This window comes from Chionomys nivalis, chromosome 1, assembly GCF_950005125.1.
Source record: "Chionomys nivalis chromosome 1, mChiNiv1.1, whole genome shotgun sequence".
NCBI classification, from domain to species: Eukaryota; Metazoa; Chordata; class Mammalia; order Rodentia; family Cricetidae; genus Chionomys; species Chionomys nivalis.
The window spans coordinates 29,529,079-29,548,973 of record NC_080086.1 but is presented as its reverse complement, the minus strand read 5'-3'; the positions used below and the strand labels follow the sequence as shown (position 1 = coordinate 29,548,973).

The 19,895-nt window shown below is 48.1% G+C and overlaps 1 protein-coding gene across 1 annotated transcript; it reads right to left on the bottom strand.

Moving 5' to 3' along the window:
• Window positions 1-278: 278 nt before the first annotated feature.
• Hdhd5 (haloacid dehalogenase like hydrolase domain containing 5) lies at window positions 279-19,660 on the bottom strand. Its single transcript, XM_057790149.1, has 8 exons — window positions 19,528-19,660; window positions 13,557-13,760; window positions 10,982-11,094; window positions 7,744-7,837; window positions 6,405-6,435; window positions 4,582-4,756; window positions 1,337-1,525; window positions 279-1,169 (listed from the first exon to the last, which is right to left on the bottom strand). The coding sequence occupies exons 1-8, from the start codon at window positions 19,651-19,653 to the stop codon at window positions 857-859; spliced, it is 1,245 nt and encodes a 414-aa protein (XP_057646132.1). The 5' UTR covers window positions 19,654-19,660; the 3' UTR covers window positions 279-856.
• Window positions 19,661-19,895: the final 235 nt, after the last annotated feature.

Here is a 19,895-nt window from a genome sequence, read left to right as displayed (position 1 = left end):
GGACAGACACGAACAAGAAAGATCTGTTTTCTTTTCCACACCAAGAAAGGTGCTAGGTATATGTCAAAGCCAGAGTAAGTCATTCCTAGACAGAGCCCTGCCTGGCGTGAGGAAGGGCAGCAGTAGAAGAGGGGACACCATGCTTAGGGAATGAAATGTCACAAATTGTTCTGCCTCTTCGCTCCCCTCATAGACATCCCAGACAAAGTTTCACAAGACACAACCTAACAAATACTAGGATAGCTTTTAATTTAAAAAAAAAAAAAAAAAAGCCCACCAAGGCTGCGGGCAGTGCTCTAAAATACAGCGGAAACCACCATGAGTATCAGAAGAACCTCACTTCACTGGCGTGCGGGGTCCCTCAGTGAGAGCAAAGGCTTTCCAGAAGTTTCCACATAATTGTACGCTGTCCCCGTTTTTAGAAGGCCCTTACTGAGGCAGGTATGGTGACACATACCTTTGATTCCAGCACTGAGGAGGCAGAGGAAGGCAGATGTCTCTGAGTTCAAGACCAGCCTGGTCTACAGAGTGAGTTCCAGGACAGCCAGGGCTACAATAGTGAGACCCTGTCTTGGAGGGAAAAAAAAGTCCTTACTGAGAGGACACGAGGCACAGAGGTAAAGGAACTGGTATGAGGTCAGACTGCAAGAGACACACAGGAAGGACCAGAAATCCATCCCCTCCTGAAATGCTACCCAAGGGTCACTCTATAGCTACTGAAGCTGCGATCTTCTTCAGGAAGTAGTGGCAAGGGCCAGGCTGGGACTTGATGCCTGTGACCTGGACCACAGCCTGGCACATAGGATTCCCTGAGGCAGATGCCCCAACAGCCCCTTGTCTGTGATACATCTTACTATCAAGCCCAACCCTCCTGGCGGAAAACCAGCTGCACAGCTTCATCCACATCATGAACGATGTGGGAGGCCTCTAGGAGCTCCGGACTGAAGCTGAAGTCTCGGTGGCCATGGAATGGAAGCTGCGCCCCTTTGGAGCCTGGGTCCTGAGAACTGTGTATGCCCGTGCATACCAGGATGGAGACACAGCTCTGGGTTGTTGAAGGCCGCCTCTTCTGCTGTCCACCAGTCCCATGTTCCTCCTCTCCACGCTTTGCCATTTGCAGGTGCTGGTTGAACAGGTTGGCACCACAGACATCAGACACAGGGTTATCACTGGTAGGGCAGCAACACCGAAAAGAGGAGAAAACCCAAACTTAATGTGAAAGCCATCAGGGCAGAGATCAGCCTGAGGGGGAGGGCGGTGTGACTCAGCTGCAGGGAGGCCAGGGTAGTGTGAGCAGATGAGCAGAGGAAGCCGGAGATGGAGACAGAGGGCTTACCCTATAGCATAGAGCTTCCTGATGGGGGCAGACCAGCCCCGCCTCTCAGCCTGCTGCCTGATCACGTCCTCTGCGTACTGGTAAGTGAGGATGCTGGGTTTGCCCATCAAGCCCTCATACTTCAGCTCCTTGCCCGTTACTTTCCGGTAGATGGCTTCCAGGCAGAGCAGAAAGGTGCCATGACCAAACCTGCCCAAGAAGAGATCTCAGCAATCCAGTCTTCAGGCCACTGGCTGTTCTCGAAGCGGTCTATGCACCCGACCTGAATTCCCCTCCCTGCAGCCATTTACGCATGAAGAAAATGAGGCAAGAGCAGGCAATTTTCCCAGGGTAGTAAACTAGAGTCAAAACCTGATAGCCTCACCCCCAAACCTTCTGTTGGTTTTGTTTTATGTACACACACATGTGTGCTGCTGTGATCAGCAGAGGACAACTGTATGGAGCCAGTTCTCTCCTTCACCTTTACATGGGTCCCAGGATCACACCCATCTCACCAGGCCCCTAATCCCTAAGACTGGACGCTATTCTACAGCCTTCGGCACCATCCTTCCAGTGGCGCATACTGACCACTAGGTGGAAAGAGCATGCCCACCGGTCCCCTGAAGCTAGGTGTGGTTGTGTGTCTAACCTACGTGGGGAAGCACCACAAGCCAGTCAACAGAAGCACAAGTGCTGGAGAGCTTTGATTCAGTGTCCTTAAAACAAGGAGGGCATGCTCTTCTCTGTCTTTCTTAGGGTCTGGATCTTACATGGTCCCCATAACTCAAGAAGGCTTGGTCCCTAGCTGATGATACCTTGGGAGGGTGGAATCTTCAGAAAGTGGATCCTGCTAGGAAACAAGCCACTGGCGGCATGCGCCTGCCTGTCACTCTACCCCTCTGCTCCCAGCTAGCATGAGGGGAGCGGTTTTTGTACCATAATGTTCGACCCATCACAATGTTCTGGTCACCATAGGCCCCAAATCAACAGAGGCGAGATGGATCTTCCTCCTTTTAAGTTGCTAACTTCGGTATTTTGTCAGGGTTGCAAGCTGACAGCCCTACTCCACTGCTTTAGGTGGCAACCTAAAACACTAACATGATGCTGACAGTCATTCTGGATTCTACATGAAGGATCAAAGATTATGCTTCAGGAAGGTGTGTGTTTCCTTGATAGAGGAGAGACTGAACACAGGCCCCAGATTGTCAACCTGACTCCTTTTAATGAGAAAGCAATAAACTTTCTTGTGTAGAGTGTTTTTGTCTTACATCCTCAGTGCTAAGCCAAACCCTAATAGTCACTGTGCTTGGACTTACATTCAGGATCACTCATTTACATAATAACAACATTTTCTGGCTGGGCATGGTGATGCATGCCTTTAACGCTGGCATTTGGGAAGTTGAGAAGTGATGTGGGAATCTATGTATGCTGTGAATATGCTTTATTATTATTGAATAATAAAGAAGTTGCTTTGATATTTGATAGGGCAGAATAGAGATAGGTGGGAAAACTAAACTGAATGCTGGGAGAAAGTAGGCAGAGTCAGAGAGAAACCATGTAGCTGCCGCAGAAGATAGACACCAGATGCTGGATGGAACCTTACCAGTAGGCCACAGCCTCGTGGTAATACACAGATTAATAGAAATGGGTTAATTTAAGATGTAAGAGCTAGCTAGAAATATCTATATGCTAATAGGCCAAGCAGTGTTTTAATTAATACAGTTTCTGTGTGGTTATTTATGGTCTGGGCAGCCAGGAACAAACAAGCAGCCTCCGCCAACAGAGAAGCAAACAGATCTCTGTGAGTGCAGCCTTGCTTATACAGGGAGCTCCAGGCCAACCAAGGCTAAATGATAAGACCCTATCTCAAACAAAACAACAACGAAATAACTCCATTTTCTTTTTGTTTCTTTGTTTTTATTTTGTGAAGCAGGACTTTGCTGTATCCCAGACTGGTCTGAGGCTGATGTTAACTGCATGTTCTTCTGTCTCTGTCTTCTCAGTGCCAGAGTTGCCGCTGTGAACCACCACATCCAGCTAACTTTGAGATTGTTGAGTAAACAAAGTCAGGCATGGTGGTACACACCTGTAATCCCAACACTCAGGAGGCAGGTGGAGAATAATTATGAGTTCAAGGCTAGCTTGGACTACACTGAGTCACAGACAAGTCAAAGCTACAGCGTGAGACCTGTCTCCAACAATACAAAAATAATTGTGTGGAAAAAAAAAGTCTCAAGCCAGGTGATGGTGGCCACACACCTTTAATCCTAGCAGCACTCAGGAGGCAGAGGCAGGCGGATCTCTTTGAGTTTGAGGCCAGCCTGGTCTACAGAGTGAGTTCCAGGACAGGCTCCAAAACTACACAGGAAACCCTGTCTTGGAAAACAAACAAACAAACAAACAAACAAAACCAAATCAAAAGAAATCTCAAATATGGCTTCTTTGAATGGAAGCCTCATCTCAAATCTGGTCTAAATAGTTTACCCTTGTTTTTCAACTCATAGCTATACACCCAACTCCTACCTGATCCCCATCTAGAATCAACATGTCCTAACCTATGAGTAACAGAGAAAACACCAAACCTCATGCTAAAGAATACACTTTAAATACACTAGGGGGAACTGAGGCAGGAAGACAATGAATTGAAGTCAACTTGAGCTACATGGTTTGGTCCTGGCTCACAGAGAGAGAAAGAAAAGGAGAGGGGAGCATCACGGGAAGGAAGCCCTGCCTCTTCAAGGCTGTTTAGAACACTCTCTGCTGACCATGCTCAGTCTCTGGAAAACTGAGAAGACACTAGGTTCTGGAATCCCAGTCAGAGCAGCCATCAGCTGGCTTTACAACAAGGCACCCTAAGGGTCACAAAAGAGGTACTACCAGCCCGAGAAAAGGGCAGGACGTGGGTACCCACAGCTGGGTCTCAGTACTTGGCTCTACACCATGGGAATAATCCTGGTTTATAATCCCAGCTTTCCCCATCCTAGGGCTCACATACAAAGGCAAACAGACAAGTGAGGGAACCAGTGCAGAAGGGAGAATCTTGAATACGCACCCACTGCCATACCTTAGAACTACCTATTTGATGGACGTGTTCTGAGATCAGCAGGGTAAAAAAATCCCTCAACATATCTTCATGCTCAGTAACCTGCAGTTTTAGTTTAATAACTGACAAGAAGTAACTCTTGAAAGCCCTTACTCTCAGCGGCCACGTTAGTGTGGTACCTACAGGGCTTATCAGGGAAAAGTCAGGGATACTGTGTCCTCACCTGGGCATCTTGGCTTCAGCCATCCACAGGAGATCCATGTTGCTAGCCAGGACAGGGAGGTGGGGATATGGAGCTGTCACCAGGTCAGTCCCAGGGTTCCCATTGCTAAGGAGGACATCCATAATCAGCTGCAGGCTTGTCTCCCAGCGGACTGGTTCCCCAAGAAGGAGGACCCCTAAAAATCAAAGGCACAGCGATAAGAAAGCAGGGCATTTGGACTGCCCTTTTGTGGTAGGAAGACCCTTCAGAGACAACAGAAGCCAGTTAACAATACCCACCCAGAGCTACAGGTCTGCTAAGGTGGACATCTGGGCAAGAGTATGGTTCCCTGAGCATCCCTGATCAAGCCACGTCCCAGCACCCTGGGCGAACAAAGTCAGGGCCCAGCAAGGAGCACCCTAAGGGTGTCCTTTGTGTCCACTGCTGTTTCATAGAAGCAGCAAATCTCACGCTGCTGCTCCTGTTGATGGGACTCTACCCACACCTTACCCCACAAGTGCTGCTGTTCTCAACAGGGCCTGGCTCTCAGTCACATCTCTGAGCCTAATAGCCAAGCAGAAGAACTTGGGCTGAGGGGAGCCTTGAGCTCTGATCCTAACTCAGCCAAGTTTTCTGTGGAACTGTGCCAGTTACTCACCACTAAATCTCAGTTGCCTCAACTGCATTTGAAATGAAAAGGAACATGGGCCCCTGAAATATGGCTCAGGAATCAAGGGCTTGCCTAGCGTGAACAAGGCCCTAAATCCCGACCCTAGCAATACAATAAATACATGAAAACTAAGGCCTGGCATGGTAGCATACACCTAGAGCACTGTTACTGGGGAGGTGGAGACAGGATAGTTTACAGATAGTTGTGAGGTACCATCTGGGCACTGGGATTCAAACCTTACGCTGCAAGAGCATCAAGTATTCTTGATCGCTAAGCCATCTCTCCAGCCTTACAAAATACTCCTGTACAGTTTAACAATTTTTTAAAATGATCATATAATCAAGAGACTCAGTCGGGCAGTGGTGGTGCGTGCCACTTGGGAGACAGAAGCAGGCAGATCTCTGTGAGTTTGAGGCCAGCCTGGTCTACAGCGAGTTCCAGGACAGCCAGGGCTACACAGAGAAATTCTTTCTTGAAAAACAAACAAAAAATTACCAAGAATTGTTCTCCATTTGAGATATCAATTCAGCAATGGCGATTCTGCCCACACACCTGTAGTGCACTGTAGATACAGCCTGTCTCTACTGCTGGAGCAGTCCTGCCCACTCTGGTTGGCACAATCATTTTACTTCTCAGATAACTATAGCATTGAAACATTTACAATCTTCTCACCAGGACGTTTTCTTTACGCTTCGGGTACAGTTGGGGCATTATACTACACTAACTACTTTGTTTGGTTTTGAGATAAGAGTCTCATTGTGAAGTCCAGATTAGCCTTATCCTTCAACTCAGCCCCTGCACCCCAAGTGGGAGACTACAAATGCACCACCACACTGGCCACTGATTGCTTTCTGATGTGGGTCATGGGAAAATTATTTTACTTCAGGAAGGCAACAAGATGTTACAATGTCTTTATTGCCCAAGGGGAGAGCTAAGCAACACTGGACTAAGCTGTCCGTACCTATCTACTGCAGAGTTGCTGAGCTCACAGTTCTTCACTACAGTAAGAACCATCATACATGTCTGAGTACTGAGCTGAGCCGAGAGGACAGCTAGAGCTAGATGCCAGTGACTTGGGTCCTGGTGTGCAGGGCACCTTCAACACTTTGCCTAAGAATCTGAACACAGAGAGGGAAAGAAGGACCTACACATGCCCAGACACATGCCCCTTTACCTTCAATGGCAGAGAAGTCACTCCTCGGGCGCTGCCAAAAGACAAAGAGGCCCATCAGTGCTAGTCACCTTCCATTCCTGGAGTACCCAGTCTCTAGAGTTGAGTAGCAGGACAGACAGGTTTCACACAGCTCAGGCAACACCTCCAAGGACCAGTTCAAGCCAAGTGGCAGAGGGAACTTAGCAAGGAGATGCACAAAGGGAAAGACAAGGCCCAGACTGGGCTCAACACAGGCTGAGGAATGCCAAGTGGCAAGTTGGCCAGGAGGGGCAGTGTCAGTTATGCGTCTCCAGGCATGACAGAAAACAAGGTCCAGGTCAAGCAGGTCAATCAGGGTGCTAAAGGAGGAAGTAGCCCGAGAGAGGAGCTCTCTGGGCACGAGGACTCTCTTATCTTCATACCAGTTCTAGAGGATTTCTCTTTATTAGCCTTGGGCCTATTCTTCCCTGGGTCATTGCAGTCTTGGCTCTGAAATGAGCCACCTCTCCTGTGTTGAACTCAGCCTTGGTGCTATTCTGAGATGTGTTCCCATGCTATAGTTTAGTTCTTCACAGAATTTAGTGACTCAAGAGAAAGCTCTCAAAGGATAGGATCTGTTCTACAACTAGAAAATTCTGGAAGGAAAACTTATAATCTATTTTCTACTAAATCAATGAAGTAAGTTTATTTGTCTATAATTGTATTTCATCAAATCCTAAATTGTTGACATAAGCTATTGAATATATCTAAATTTTCAAAAGGAATAGCCAATGGGCACCTCAAGAGCCATACTCCAAAGGGTGGTCAATGAGTGGCCTGGAACTGAAGATCCCAAGAAATAAGAAATCACGGCCTGGGGTGTAGCTTAGCAGTGGAGACTTCCCAAGCCGGTACAACCCTGGTTTGACCACCAGAACTGCAAAAGGAAATCAAGCCACTGTGTTCAAATATGAGCTAAATACCAAGGGCAGTGGGAGACACAGACTCCTCAGTGTTTTCTCCTCACAAGGCAGCCTCTTTGGACTGTGCTTCAGGGTAAAGGAGCAGCAGTGAGTCACGCACCAAGGTTACCGATGGCCTGCAGAAAACCTGGGAAAGCCACTGTTAAGTGGAGGAAGTGTTACGACAAAGCACAAGGCGAGGGCGAGGAGCCCACTGCTTCTCTCAGCCACGCTCATCTTCCCAGAGAACAAAACCCTTGGCCAGATACACCTCTCCAAGCCCAGTGCAGGAGCAACCACAACACAAAATGCAGCTCCTAGCAAAAGGGTAGGAAGATCAACAAGGGGAACCAACACAGGGAATAGGAAGACAACCAGGAGTTTGTGGAGGGTGAAGTGACCCACCCTGTCCTTATTACCGTGGTCTTCGGCCGCCGCTCCAGGTCCACCATGTCCAGCTCTGGGAAGGCTGTTCGCAACTCATCTGTTGTTACCACGTTCTGGAAGCCTAGTCTGGAGCAAGATCAGGGCAGCAAAGCTACACAGTTCTGAGGAAGATGTTTTATAGACACCTCAGGTCACAGGTGAGCAGATCCAGAGCCAGTCCTGGCAGGCAGGGAGTTATCATAAATCCCACTGGCACCAAGTGGCAGCCTGTTGACTGCATAGGCAGAGCAGACACATGCAACACCAGTGTAATCCTTGTGTCCCACTAGGGCACATTCCAGGTACCAGATCCTACACCAGCAAGACCCAGAGAACAGAGGCCAAACCCACGTGTACTCAAGGAGCTTATGCCACACTCAGGGCTCCATGAATAGTATAGTGCAGCCCTAAGTACTGGGTTGGGAGGAGAGTCTTCTGTGGATGCGAACTGGTGAACAGCTGTTTCCTCTGGATTGAAACATTTCTTCCTGGAAGGTGGGAATCCCTGAAAGTTACCAGAGCCACAAGCTTCCTCCCTGATCTCCTCACACTTCCCTCCCCTGGAGAAGACACTCCCACCAGCCAAGCTGTGCAGAGAGCCCAGGGAAGCAGCTTCACCAGCCAGCACTCATGCTAGCCTACGCTTCTCTGGGATGGGTTTCTGGTGACATGGCTGCCTCTCACCCGCGCTCCTATAAGGTAACCCCAACTAACTGGCTGGATCACTGAGTCGTGGTACCCTATCTGGGTTGAATAGATGTTTGTTGACATCTCCCCAGGAAAGGCCACCCAGCAGTCACCAAGAAGTAGAGGGAACTAAATCACAGTCAAACCCCGTCCAGCAAGGAAGGGGGGTCATGCAGAAAAGCGGGCTGACTTCAACCTGCTCTCCTCTAAGATCTGCTGCCACCTCCCTGTCCCTAATTCCATCCCACAATCTTAACCAGACATGGTTTCAGATGACTCAAAACCAGTCTCCCCAGATGTTTATTCTAACAGACCCTCCCAGCAGCTGGGGGCCTGCATTGGCTCTCCACTGCTCTGAGCTCACCCCAAGAGTTTCCAGCCCCAGCCTACCCTTCCTCTCTCTAATACCCAATTCCACCCATTCCAACTGCCTGCCCTGCCTTCTCAGGAAGTCTTAACCCCTTCCAGGGCACCACCAAACCATGTCTGAAGCTGCAAGCCACTCCTGCTCCGGAGCTGTTTCCCTCTATACTTCGAGGCTTAGTGCCTACAACCCATCTCATTCTTTGTAGCTTCCAGTGCATTCCATCTTTTCCATTTTTAAAAAACATTGCTATAGCTGGGGAGGGAGCATGTTGGAGGTCAGAGGACAACTTTGGTTCTCTCCTTCCACTGGGTGGGACCTGGAGATCTAACTCCCTGCTTAAGTTGAGAGGCATCTCCTTGGCCCTATGCCATCTCTTCTCCTATGTGGGAGCTGGGATTCAAACCAAGGCCTCATGCATGATAGACAAATACTCTACAATTGAGCCTCATTCCCAGCCCTCATGTTGTAATAGTTCATCTTTTTATATATATAAATGTTACATTTATGGACATTACGGAACAACCTGTGGAGTCAGTTCCTCCCCTTCCACTGTATGGGTCCTGATCACACGCAGATGGTTAGTCATGACAGCAGAGCCCTCACAGCTGAGTTAGCTTCCCAGCCTGTGATGACTCTCATCTTAATTGGACCTACATTCAACTAAGAGACATGAATCAGGAAAAACTAGCTAAGGGGGAAAGGCCCTCCCAAGAATAGGGGGCTGTGTTGCTTTTCTTGGTTAACGAATAAAGAAACTGCCTTGGGCTGTTGATAGGGCAGAACTTAGGTAGGCGGGAAAGACAGAATTGAATGCTGGGAGAAGGAAAGAGTCTGAGAGAAGCCATGGATCCTCCTCCTGAGACAGACACCAGTTAGAATCTTTGCCAGTAAGTCACTGCCACATGGCGATATACAAATTAATAGAAATGGGTTAAATGAATATAAGAGTTAGCCAAAACGCCGGGCAGTGGTGGCGCACGCCTTTAATCCCAGCACTTGGGAGGCAGAGGCAGGTGAATCTCTGTGAGTTTGAGACCAGCCTGGTCTACAAGAGCTAGTTCCAGGACAGGCTCCAAAGCCACAGAGAAACCCTGTCTCGAAAAACCAAAAAAAAAAAAAAAAAAAAAAAAAAAAGAGCCAATAAGAAGCAACCACATGGTGGCTCACAACCATTTGCAATGAGGTCTGGTGCCCTCTTCTGGCCTGCAGTCATATACACAGACAGAATATTGTATACATAATAAATAAATAAATAAATAAATAAATATTTTTTTTAAAAAAGAAGCTAGAGCTAATGGGCCAAGCAGTAATTTAATTAATACAGTTTCTGTGTGGTTATTTCGGGGCTAAGCTAAGGGCAGCCAGGATGAATAAGAGGTCTGGCTCTCCTTGCAACAGGGGGCACCTTTTGGAAGTGGCCCAGACATAAGAAGTCTGAGGAATTCAGCTATACTGAAGCTTTCTCCAGGAACAGTGCCAGACTGGGACTGCTGAGGAACAGTGGACTGAGCAGCTGCAGAGTTCACAGGTTCTCTAGTAGTAGACGGCCACTGTTGAACTACCCAGCCTCTACTGTGTAAGTCAAGCTAATGAAGTTCCATTCATAATATATGCTCATTCTATTGGTTCTGTTCTAAATTAAACATTCTTTCACTGTCTGTGGGTATGCTCTTCCATTCTCAAGTATGAATTTCCTGATTAAGTCACATTCCCAATGCTCTTACCTCGGTCCCTGGCCTGCCTTAGAGCACAGCCCAGCATGGTGCCCAGGAAGGATTCAGGGCACATGAACAAGCTGCCTGGGAGCAGGGATCAAGTCTCTTGCTTTCTGAGTACATGTGACCAAAAGGGCACTATTTAATAACAGGAGTGACAAAGACGGATGAAGGCTGAAGCAAAACTCCCACATGTAGTCACCCCAAAAGGTCTTACTTCACTGAGAACTCCTGAGTTTTTAACTCAAGACACAACAGATCAAGACTATTCAGGGATAAGACACAGGATTCTGTACATTAAGTTCTGCAGATGGCTCTGATGTGGTGGTATGTAGCCTGGCATCACCAGGCACAAGGACCACATGAAGGACCTATCTTGTTCCCCAAGAGCCCACCTCATATCTCTGGCACCCCAAGTCTGCACCCTCCTCTCCATCCAGAACAGCAAAGCAAAAAGGATACGCTCTGGCGTTTTCCACCAGGGGTCCCTGCCCAGATACCAGCATCCGCTTGTTGTGGTACTGAGAGAAGAGTTTCATGGGGCTGTGAGAGAGAATGACTTGGTCTGGATCCACCTACAGAGACAACCAAGAAACAGGAAAACGGGACGATATAGGCTTGAGAGGGAATAACAGGGAGACAGTCAATGGGTTCTGCCACTGGAGGGGAGGGGCTCATTGTCTAAGATACAAAGTATGAAAGCTTTTCCTAGCACCTGACACCTTCTAAGACTTACCTAGATAGGAATGAGAACTTACCTTGGGCCAGGAATATAGCTCAGTGACAGAGTGCTAGTCCAGCATGCATGAGGGCATGGGTTCAGTCCCTTGGGTGTTGGTGTGCCTAGTTTAATTCTCAACATACGAAACAAGAAAAGCATTATCAGATTTAAGATCTGACTGTTCACCAATACTACTGGGCTTAGCTTGGAGACCTACTGAGATTTCTTTCTTTCTTTTTTAAAGATGTATTTTTAAAAAATATTTATTTATTATGTATACAATATTCTGTCTCTGTGTATGCCTGCAAGCCAGAAGAGGGCACCAGACCTCATTACAGATGGTTGTAAGCCACCATGTGGTTGCTGGGAATCGAACTCGGGTCCTTTGGAAGAGCAGACAATGCTCTTAACCTCTGAGCCATCTCTCCAGCCCTAAAGATGCATTTTTTAATGTGCATTGGCATTTTGCCTGCAGTGTATGTGTGCGAGGGTGCCAGATCCCCAACTGAAGTTACAGTTGGGAGCTGCTGCTATGTAGGCGCTGCTGTGTAGGCACTGGGAATTGAACCTGGGTCCTCTGGAAGAGCAGCCAGTGCTCTTAACAGCTCTCCAACATCACCCCTGAGATTTCTTCATCCCTTACTTGAAAACCACAGGCTTTACAAGTATATTCTTTGTCATCGTCATAAAAAAATGTCTTGGATCTTGATAATGTGTTTTCAGTTCTACCTCTCCGCGTTGGGTACTGAATCAGGACCTTGCAAATGCAAAGCAAGTGTTCCATCATTGACTCATACTCCCAGCCCAGGGTCTAGTTTGTGTGTGTTATGTGCATGTGTGTGCATATGTATGTGGGAGATGCAAGTGTGGAGAACCAGAGGTCAACACTGGGTGTCTCTCTCTTACTGAGTCCTTCATTCAACCTGGCTCCCTATTTTGCTAGACTGGCTAACGGGCTAGACTGGCTGCCCAGCAAGCCTCAGGGATACAACTGTTTCCAGCTCTCCCCCTAACCCTGGAATTACAGTTGTGCCTCCAAGCCTGACTTTTTAGATGGGTGCAAAGATCAAACTCAAGCACTTTGCCCACTGTGCCATCTCCCCAGCAATCTCCAACAATGTATGTAGTCTTTATCAAAAGTGACTATTATTTTGAGATGGGGTCTCACTACACTCGAGCTGGCCTGAGACTTGTGGTTAATCTCTTTCCTCAGTCTCCTATGTGCCAAGATTAAAGAGGTGTGCATGACCACACTAGGTTCCTCAGAATGCTTTTAGGGTCCTTTTATGGAAAGAGTTTCAAGGTTCTAGTTTCATTCGTCTACCCTGGATTCAACCTCAGCCAGCACCACCTAATCAGCCTTTATTGACTCTCTTAGTTACAAAGAACCCCTTCGCAAAACTAAGTTCACCCTTACCAAGCAGGTACCCATCTTGGATACAGTGAGGAACTGCAAAGGGGCAGAGATGCTCAGCTTTTGGAGGACAGAAAAGGCGGACCTGCACAGCTGCTGGCTGTGTGGATGGGTGGGATTTTTGTTAACTTCTTTGACACAAGGTCTCACTATGCAGCCCAAGCCACCTACAACTCATAATCGTTCTGCCTCAGCTTCTCAAGTACCTGTTATCAGCCTGTACTATTATTACTGTTAACAAGAGCTGCTATGGCACAGTCCCATCTGTACCGTGGAATGCCGAACACATATGATATGGGCTTTCAGGGGCCAAACCTCTAGAAGAGTCATGAAGACAATAAACTAAACTGCTGGGCTGGGTAGAATGCTTGCCTAGCATGCATAAAGACCTGGGTTTAATCCCCAGCACATAAACCACGTACGGCAATGCACAGCTGTGATGCCAGAATTAGTGAAGCAGAGGCCAGATGTGCAGGGTCATCATCAACTGCTACAGATACACGAGTCATAGTCTCAAACACTAAAACATAAAGGACAGATCCCTGTCCTCTCCCCACCCCCCTGAAACAGGGTGTCATGTAGCCCAGCCTAGTATTGAAAAACAGCTGTGATAAGGGTGTACCACCATAGACAGTAATGCCACGCTGAGGTCCTGCTCAGGGCTTCACTCATGCTAGGCATGAATTCTGTTTACAGAATTACATGAACTACACCCTCAGTCCCAAGGGCAGGACTGCTGTGCTCACTCAACCATGTGTGCACTCTCTGCGGTCATCACAAGTCTACGCTAGAACTTTAAGACTCCCACTGCCCAGTCAAACCACCACCTAAGGAAGGGGATGTAGGGCTGGAGGGTCCAACAGGACCTGTCTTTGGGTTTCCATGCTCTGGATGCCTCTTACCTTGTACCCCAGCAGGTCTGACAGCTCCTGAGCTTTGCTATGCTGTAAGATGTTCCCAGCATTTGTGACAAAAACCACAGGTACCCGCAGCTGCCCCTGGGAGTTTACCAGCTTGCCGAATGCTTCCAGAGCAGCTGGGATCACTCTGTGGCCTCGAACCAGCACTCCATCAATGTCAAACAGTAAACCAAAGGTGGGAGGGCTCTGTACAGCGGGAAAGAGAATTGGCACTGCATGAGAGGCAGAGGAAATGAAGGGAAAAGACCATCATACAGAAAGGGTCATCCTCAGGTCACTGTTTGAAAATGGCATCAGAAAGAACAAGAGAGGAAAGGAAAGCACGGCCCGCCTCCTCTCCTTTGCTTGTCTGGCAGTGCTAGAAATCAGACTTCACACATGGTAGGTAAGAACTCTACCTCTCAGCTACTCCAAGGCATGGGATTTCTGATTGGCCAAGTCCACCTACACAAAGAAGTTTACCAAGTTCACCAAACACAGAACTACTTTGTCGAAATTAATTTCGCACAGGCAGTGGCACACATCTGTAATCCCAGCATTCAGCGGGCAGAGGCAGGCAAGTCTAGAGTTTAAGACCAGCTTGGGGCTGGGCGGTGGTGGCGCATGCCTTTAATCCAGCACTGGGAAGATGGAGACAGTTGGATCTCTGTGAGTTCAAGGCCAGCCTGGTCTACAGAGTGAGTTCCAGGACAGCCAGGACTGTTACACAGAGAAACCCTGTCTTGAAAAACAGAAACAAAAAGACCAGCTTGGGTTACACAGTGAATCTGAAGCCAGCATTGGCTGTTTAGCAAGGCCCAGTCCTGGAAAAGCAAAATAAATATGGCAATTTTAAAACAGGAAATAAAGGAATCCAAAGAAAAACATAACCCTACCATTTTAACACAACCAGTTTCTATTTTCCCTGTTTACTCTTCTTTACCCCCATGCAATTAAATACAATTATGTACCTTGTTCTCTTTGGGTGATAAACAATTTAACCAGTAACACTGGCCTTCATAACTATATTTTTAAAATTCCTTTTTAAGGTTTAGTTTACATGTATGAGTGTTTTGCCTGGATGTCTATATGTGCACCATATGTATGCCTGATACCTGGAATGACTAGAGAGCACGTGGAATCCCTTAGAACTGGAGTTTGGGTAGTTGTAAGGCACCACATGAATATTGGGGATGAAACCCAGGTCCTCTATAAGAGAGCAATGTTCTTAACTACCGAGCCATCTATCCAGCCCGAACCTCCCCTCCCCCTGAAGAGGATCTTACTTTGTACACCTGGCTGGCCTGGAACTCACTAATTAGGGAAGCCTGGAGTCTGTGAGATCCTCCTGCCCCAGCCTTCTGATTGCTAGGATTAAAGTTATTCACCACCACTCCTAGTCACAGTCATCTTGTAAGAGTTTGTTTTAGGGCTGGGAACATACCTCAGTGGTAAGTCGACTCACTTAGAACACTTGAGGATATATGTTCAATTCCCAGCATCATTTTTTTAAACCGGGAAGTGATAATGCTTAATCCCAGCAATCAGGAGGCAGAGGCTGGCAGACGTCTAAACTTGAGGCCAGCCTGGTCTACAGAGTGTCAGGACAGCCAGGATCACACAGAGAAACCCCGTCTCAAAACCAACAGACCAACCATTTTAGAATCATCTTTAGTGGCATACTTGCAATCCCAGAACCTAGGAGGAGGCCAACCTGAGCTGCATAGCAAGTTCAGGCAAGCCTTGTGACTTTGTCTCAAAAGAAAAAATGTGTTTTCATTTTAACTTCTTTTATGGGGGGGGGGGTGAGACAGGATTTCTCTGTGTAGCCCTGGCTATCTTGGAACTTGCTCTGTAGACCAGGCTGGCCTTGAACTCAAAGATCCTCCTACCTCTACCTTCTGAGTGAGTGCTGGGATTAAAGACATAGCTGCCACCACCCAGTTAATGGCACTGTTTCTGCCTAGCATGTATAAGGCTCACAGTTCTATCACCCTAACCATTTCCATTTCCCAATCTCTAAATAATCTTTTTTTGAAAACTCATTCCATTTCTTAGTTTATGAGCTCCTGTTAATATAAGAGATAATTCTCAATTATCAAAACAAATGAACTTGCCTAACCTGTCTGCCATTTCTCTTGTTGGCGCCAACTAGGTCAAGCCACCCTTCGAACACATGCAGTCTGTGCACAAAGCTCTATCGGTGGTGATCAATCCAAACCACAGATAGGAACAGGTATGGTGTCACAGGCCGTTCATCCTAGCACTGGAGGGTGGGCCAGCCAGGACTATACATTGAGACCCAGGTGAACAGTGCTCTAGTCCCTCATTGCTTAGTTGACAGGACAGAATGAGTAGCTAGCCTTGAAAACAAGCCATTAAAACAGCAGCGCTTTCACAAATAGGAATCAATTTAAAGTTTTTAAGTTCTCGGAAACTAGAGAGAGAACCTTGGACCTCACGCATAACAGGCAAGCGCCCTACCACTGAGCTATATCCCCAGGCCTGGACGTTCTAAGTTTGATAATTACATACAATGGAAGGATCAAATTAAACAGGCGGAGTTTCCTGGAAAAGAATTCCGAGCTAGCACTGACTGATGCTGACAGTACACTCAGTGAACCAAAGAGGAGTAGCAGGCAGGCAGGGGAAGGATCACAGATGCTTCTTGTTTGGAACCTGTGGGGGCAGGTGTGGAGAACTCAGGACCTTGGAGAGACAGCTCAGTAGTTAAGAACACTTGCTGTTCTTACACAGAATCCAAGTTTGGTTCCCAGCACCCACAACAGGCAACTCACAGCCATCTAACAACTTCAGTTCCAGGGGATGCAACGCCTCTGGCCCACAAAGGCACTTGACTCAGACACATACATCGACACACACACCTACACACACATACATGCAGACACACACACTTACACACACACACACAGACTCACACACCTACACACACACGCAGACACACACATATACACACACACCCACATACACACATCCACCCACACACATGCAGACACATCCACCTACACACACACACACATCTACCCACACATATGCAGATACACACCTACACACACATGCAGACACACACGCACACCCACACACCACACACACATAGACACATACACACAGAGATTTTGAAAGTCTATTCTTGGGGAACTAGGAAGGCCACTACCATTTAAGGACATACCATATGAAAGCCATGAACACCAGAGAGACAGCAGTCAAGGTAAGATGGGAAAACAAGAGGGTATAAATTAAGGCAGTGAAACGATGGCTGCCTGTATCAGGTAAACTAGGAAGTAGAGTGACTAATGGCTCCATTTTCCTCCCACTAGGCAGGTGTGAGCTCCCATCCTTCCTCCCACTAAGCAGGTGTGAGCTCCCATCCTTCCTCCCACTAAGCAGGTGTGAGCTCCCATCCTTCCTTCCACTAAGCAGGTGTGAGCTCCCATCCTTCCTCCCACTAAGCAGGTGTGAGCTCCCATCCCCATCCTTCCTCCCACTAAGCAGGTGTGAGCTCCCATCCTTCCTCCCACTAAGCAGGTGTGAGCTCCCATCCTTCCTCCCACTAAGCAGGTGTGAGCTCCCATCCTTCCTTCCACTAAGCAGGTGTGAGCTCCCATCCTTCCTCCCATTAAGCAGGTGTGAGCTCCCATCCTCCCACTAAGCAGGTGTGAGCTCCCAGGGCTCTTGGTTCCTTTACCTAGCTTACAAACAGTCTCACAGGCTTAGCCCATGGGCCAAGCAGGAGGTGGGCAGGAAAACTGGAAAAGCAGGCAATAACATCTCAAATCAGTAAGACCATCACTTCTGCCCACTAGAAAAAAGCAGCCAGAGACACTTAGCAAGTCTCTCATGCATGCAGGAAATCTGAGAGCAAACGGCCAAAAGCCTCCAAGGCCGATCTTAGCACCTTAGCCCAGCAGAGTATACTGGACTTCACACCAGACATGTAACAAACATTTTTATCTATTCTTTCTATCTAACTGTGACGAGGCGTCTATCTTCAAATGAGGTATTACCTAGCAAAAGTGTCCCACAAAAGTGTAAGAAAAAAGTAGCTATTAAAGAATGTGGCCAAACATAACTTGTATAAGGCCTGAGTTCATTTCTCAGCTCCTTCTCCCTGATCAAAGAACCAACTTTTGAGAAGAAAATGAGCCAAAGGTTTCCTAGCCTGTTTTACAACTCTGGGTCCAGAATTCCACTTCAAACAAACTAGCCCAGGGCCCTTACCCCTACTGCCTTGGCAGTTCCTGGGAGCAAGCAAGGATGGGGTGGGGTGGGGGGACAGGACAGAGATCTCGGCCTGGACACACTCTCCCTTGCCTACTGTCAATAAGCATACTTCATTCATACCCAGTGGCCCTCAGTATCCCTACTGCTCAACATCGTTCTAACAGAGTCCTAAACTGGGGCTCTCAGGTAGATTCCAGAGTGGCCATAAAATCCCTGGCTTTTTTTTTTTTTTTTTTTTTTTTTTTTTTTTTTTGGTTTTTCGAGACAGGGTTTCTCTGTATTACCGTTCTAGCTGTTCTGGAACTAGTTCTTGTAGCCCAGGCTGGCCTTGAACTCACAGAGATCCTCCTGCCTTTGCCTCCCTAGGGCTGGCATTAAAGGTGTGCACCACCACTGACCGGCAAGCCCTGGTATTTTTATTTTTCCAGAGTTCTTTTCCTATTTCATCATCTTACTCTTCTCAGAGAGAATCAGCACATAGGTCTGAACAGACGAGGGGACATGATCTCCCCACACACCTGCCATGAACAACACTGGCACTGTGCCTAAGCCCCTTCGTGTGCTCAGCAATGACTGTACAGTGACCCAATGGATGCCTGGGGGGAAAATATGGCAGGCCTTTCCCTTGAGACGCCTCCCAAAGGAAGCGGTGGCGACTCTCAAAAGGCTAATCTGTCACTTTTAACAGTTCAATTTTATTTCTGTCCCCTTGCAAAATCAGGGAACACTGCTCTGGATGCAGGCAACAGCATTCTGAACATTTAAGCTTAAAAACCCATTTGCCTGGTGTCACCTACCAGAAATCCTAGCACCTAGGAGGCAGAGGCAGGAGGAGCATCAAAGATTTGAGGCCAGTCTGGTCTACAGAGTGAGAGCTCCAGGTCAGTCAGGGAACATAGTGAGACATCCCACACAAGCAAACAAAAATCCATTCACTTATAATTTCAAAATAAGTTGACATTGGTTAGGCATGGTAAGAGCATTGTGATTCAGTTCAAAACGTCCTTTTTGGAGGCCCACACACAGTTCAGGGTTGAAATGATAAAAACTCCGGGATTTAAAGTCTCACGGCCACAAAGCGGGAGAGATAAGCAGACGCACCAATATACAGCGATTGGTTATTTGGAAGATAAAAATATGAGATTCGTATTCTTTTTATATTTGGAAACTCACAATGCTTAAAAAAAAAAAATTAAGGGCCAGCAAGAGGGCTAAGCTGTTAAATGCGGTGCAAGCGTCCTGACATGAGTTCCAACCGCAGAACACACACTGGAAGGCGAGAACCCCAAAGTTGTTCTCCAAATTCCGACACGTGTGCCCGCGTATATATCACACACAGAAATAATAATAATAATAACAAAATAAATGACTCTTTTTGCCTTAAAGGCTGCGCAGCTGAGCCGTACAGAGTGTACCGGTCACATCCAAAGCAGTCACCTTTCCAGAAACAAGACTCGGCGGGCTCTTCGAACAGTAGAAACGAATTAACTGTTAAGAAACTTTCCTGGCGCACGGGAAGGAGCTGCGAACCCACCCGAGGCTGACCTGGGGTCCGTATGGGTCTCCCCGGACACGGCCTTTTCCAGCGGGCGGAAGGCGCTCCGGGAAAAACGAAGGGTTCAGCGGCTCCACGGTCTCCGGGAGGGTGTCCCCGAGGCCGGGATGCTCAGTGGCCCGCACGGTCCTCCCACCCGCCAGCCCTGAGCGCTGGGCCGAACCTGCTCGTCCTCACCTCAGCGCGGCCCACGATGTAGCCTCTCCGGAGCCAGCAGCCCGGGAGCCCCGCAGACGGGCGCGCAGGAAGCTTCCATAGACGGCGCCCTGCACGGAGAGCAGCCAGCCCGCTGAGGGCAGCCATCGCGCCCGCCGCGCGCACGCGCACACTGCGCGTTCCCCACCCCCGTCTCTCCTCACCCCAACTCGCGCCCCCTCCCACGCCTTGCGAAGCAACCAATCAGCGGTCGCCGGCGCGGGACCTCTCGGGATATGTAGTCCGAGCCGGCGGTGCCCTCACGGGTTCCGAGGGCCGATCCTGGAGCCCGAGGGCGGCGTTCGCTGGTAAAAGGAGAGGCTCTGGGTCTCTCGCTTCTCCGGTAAAAG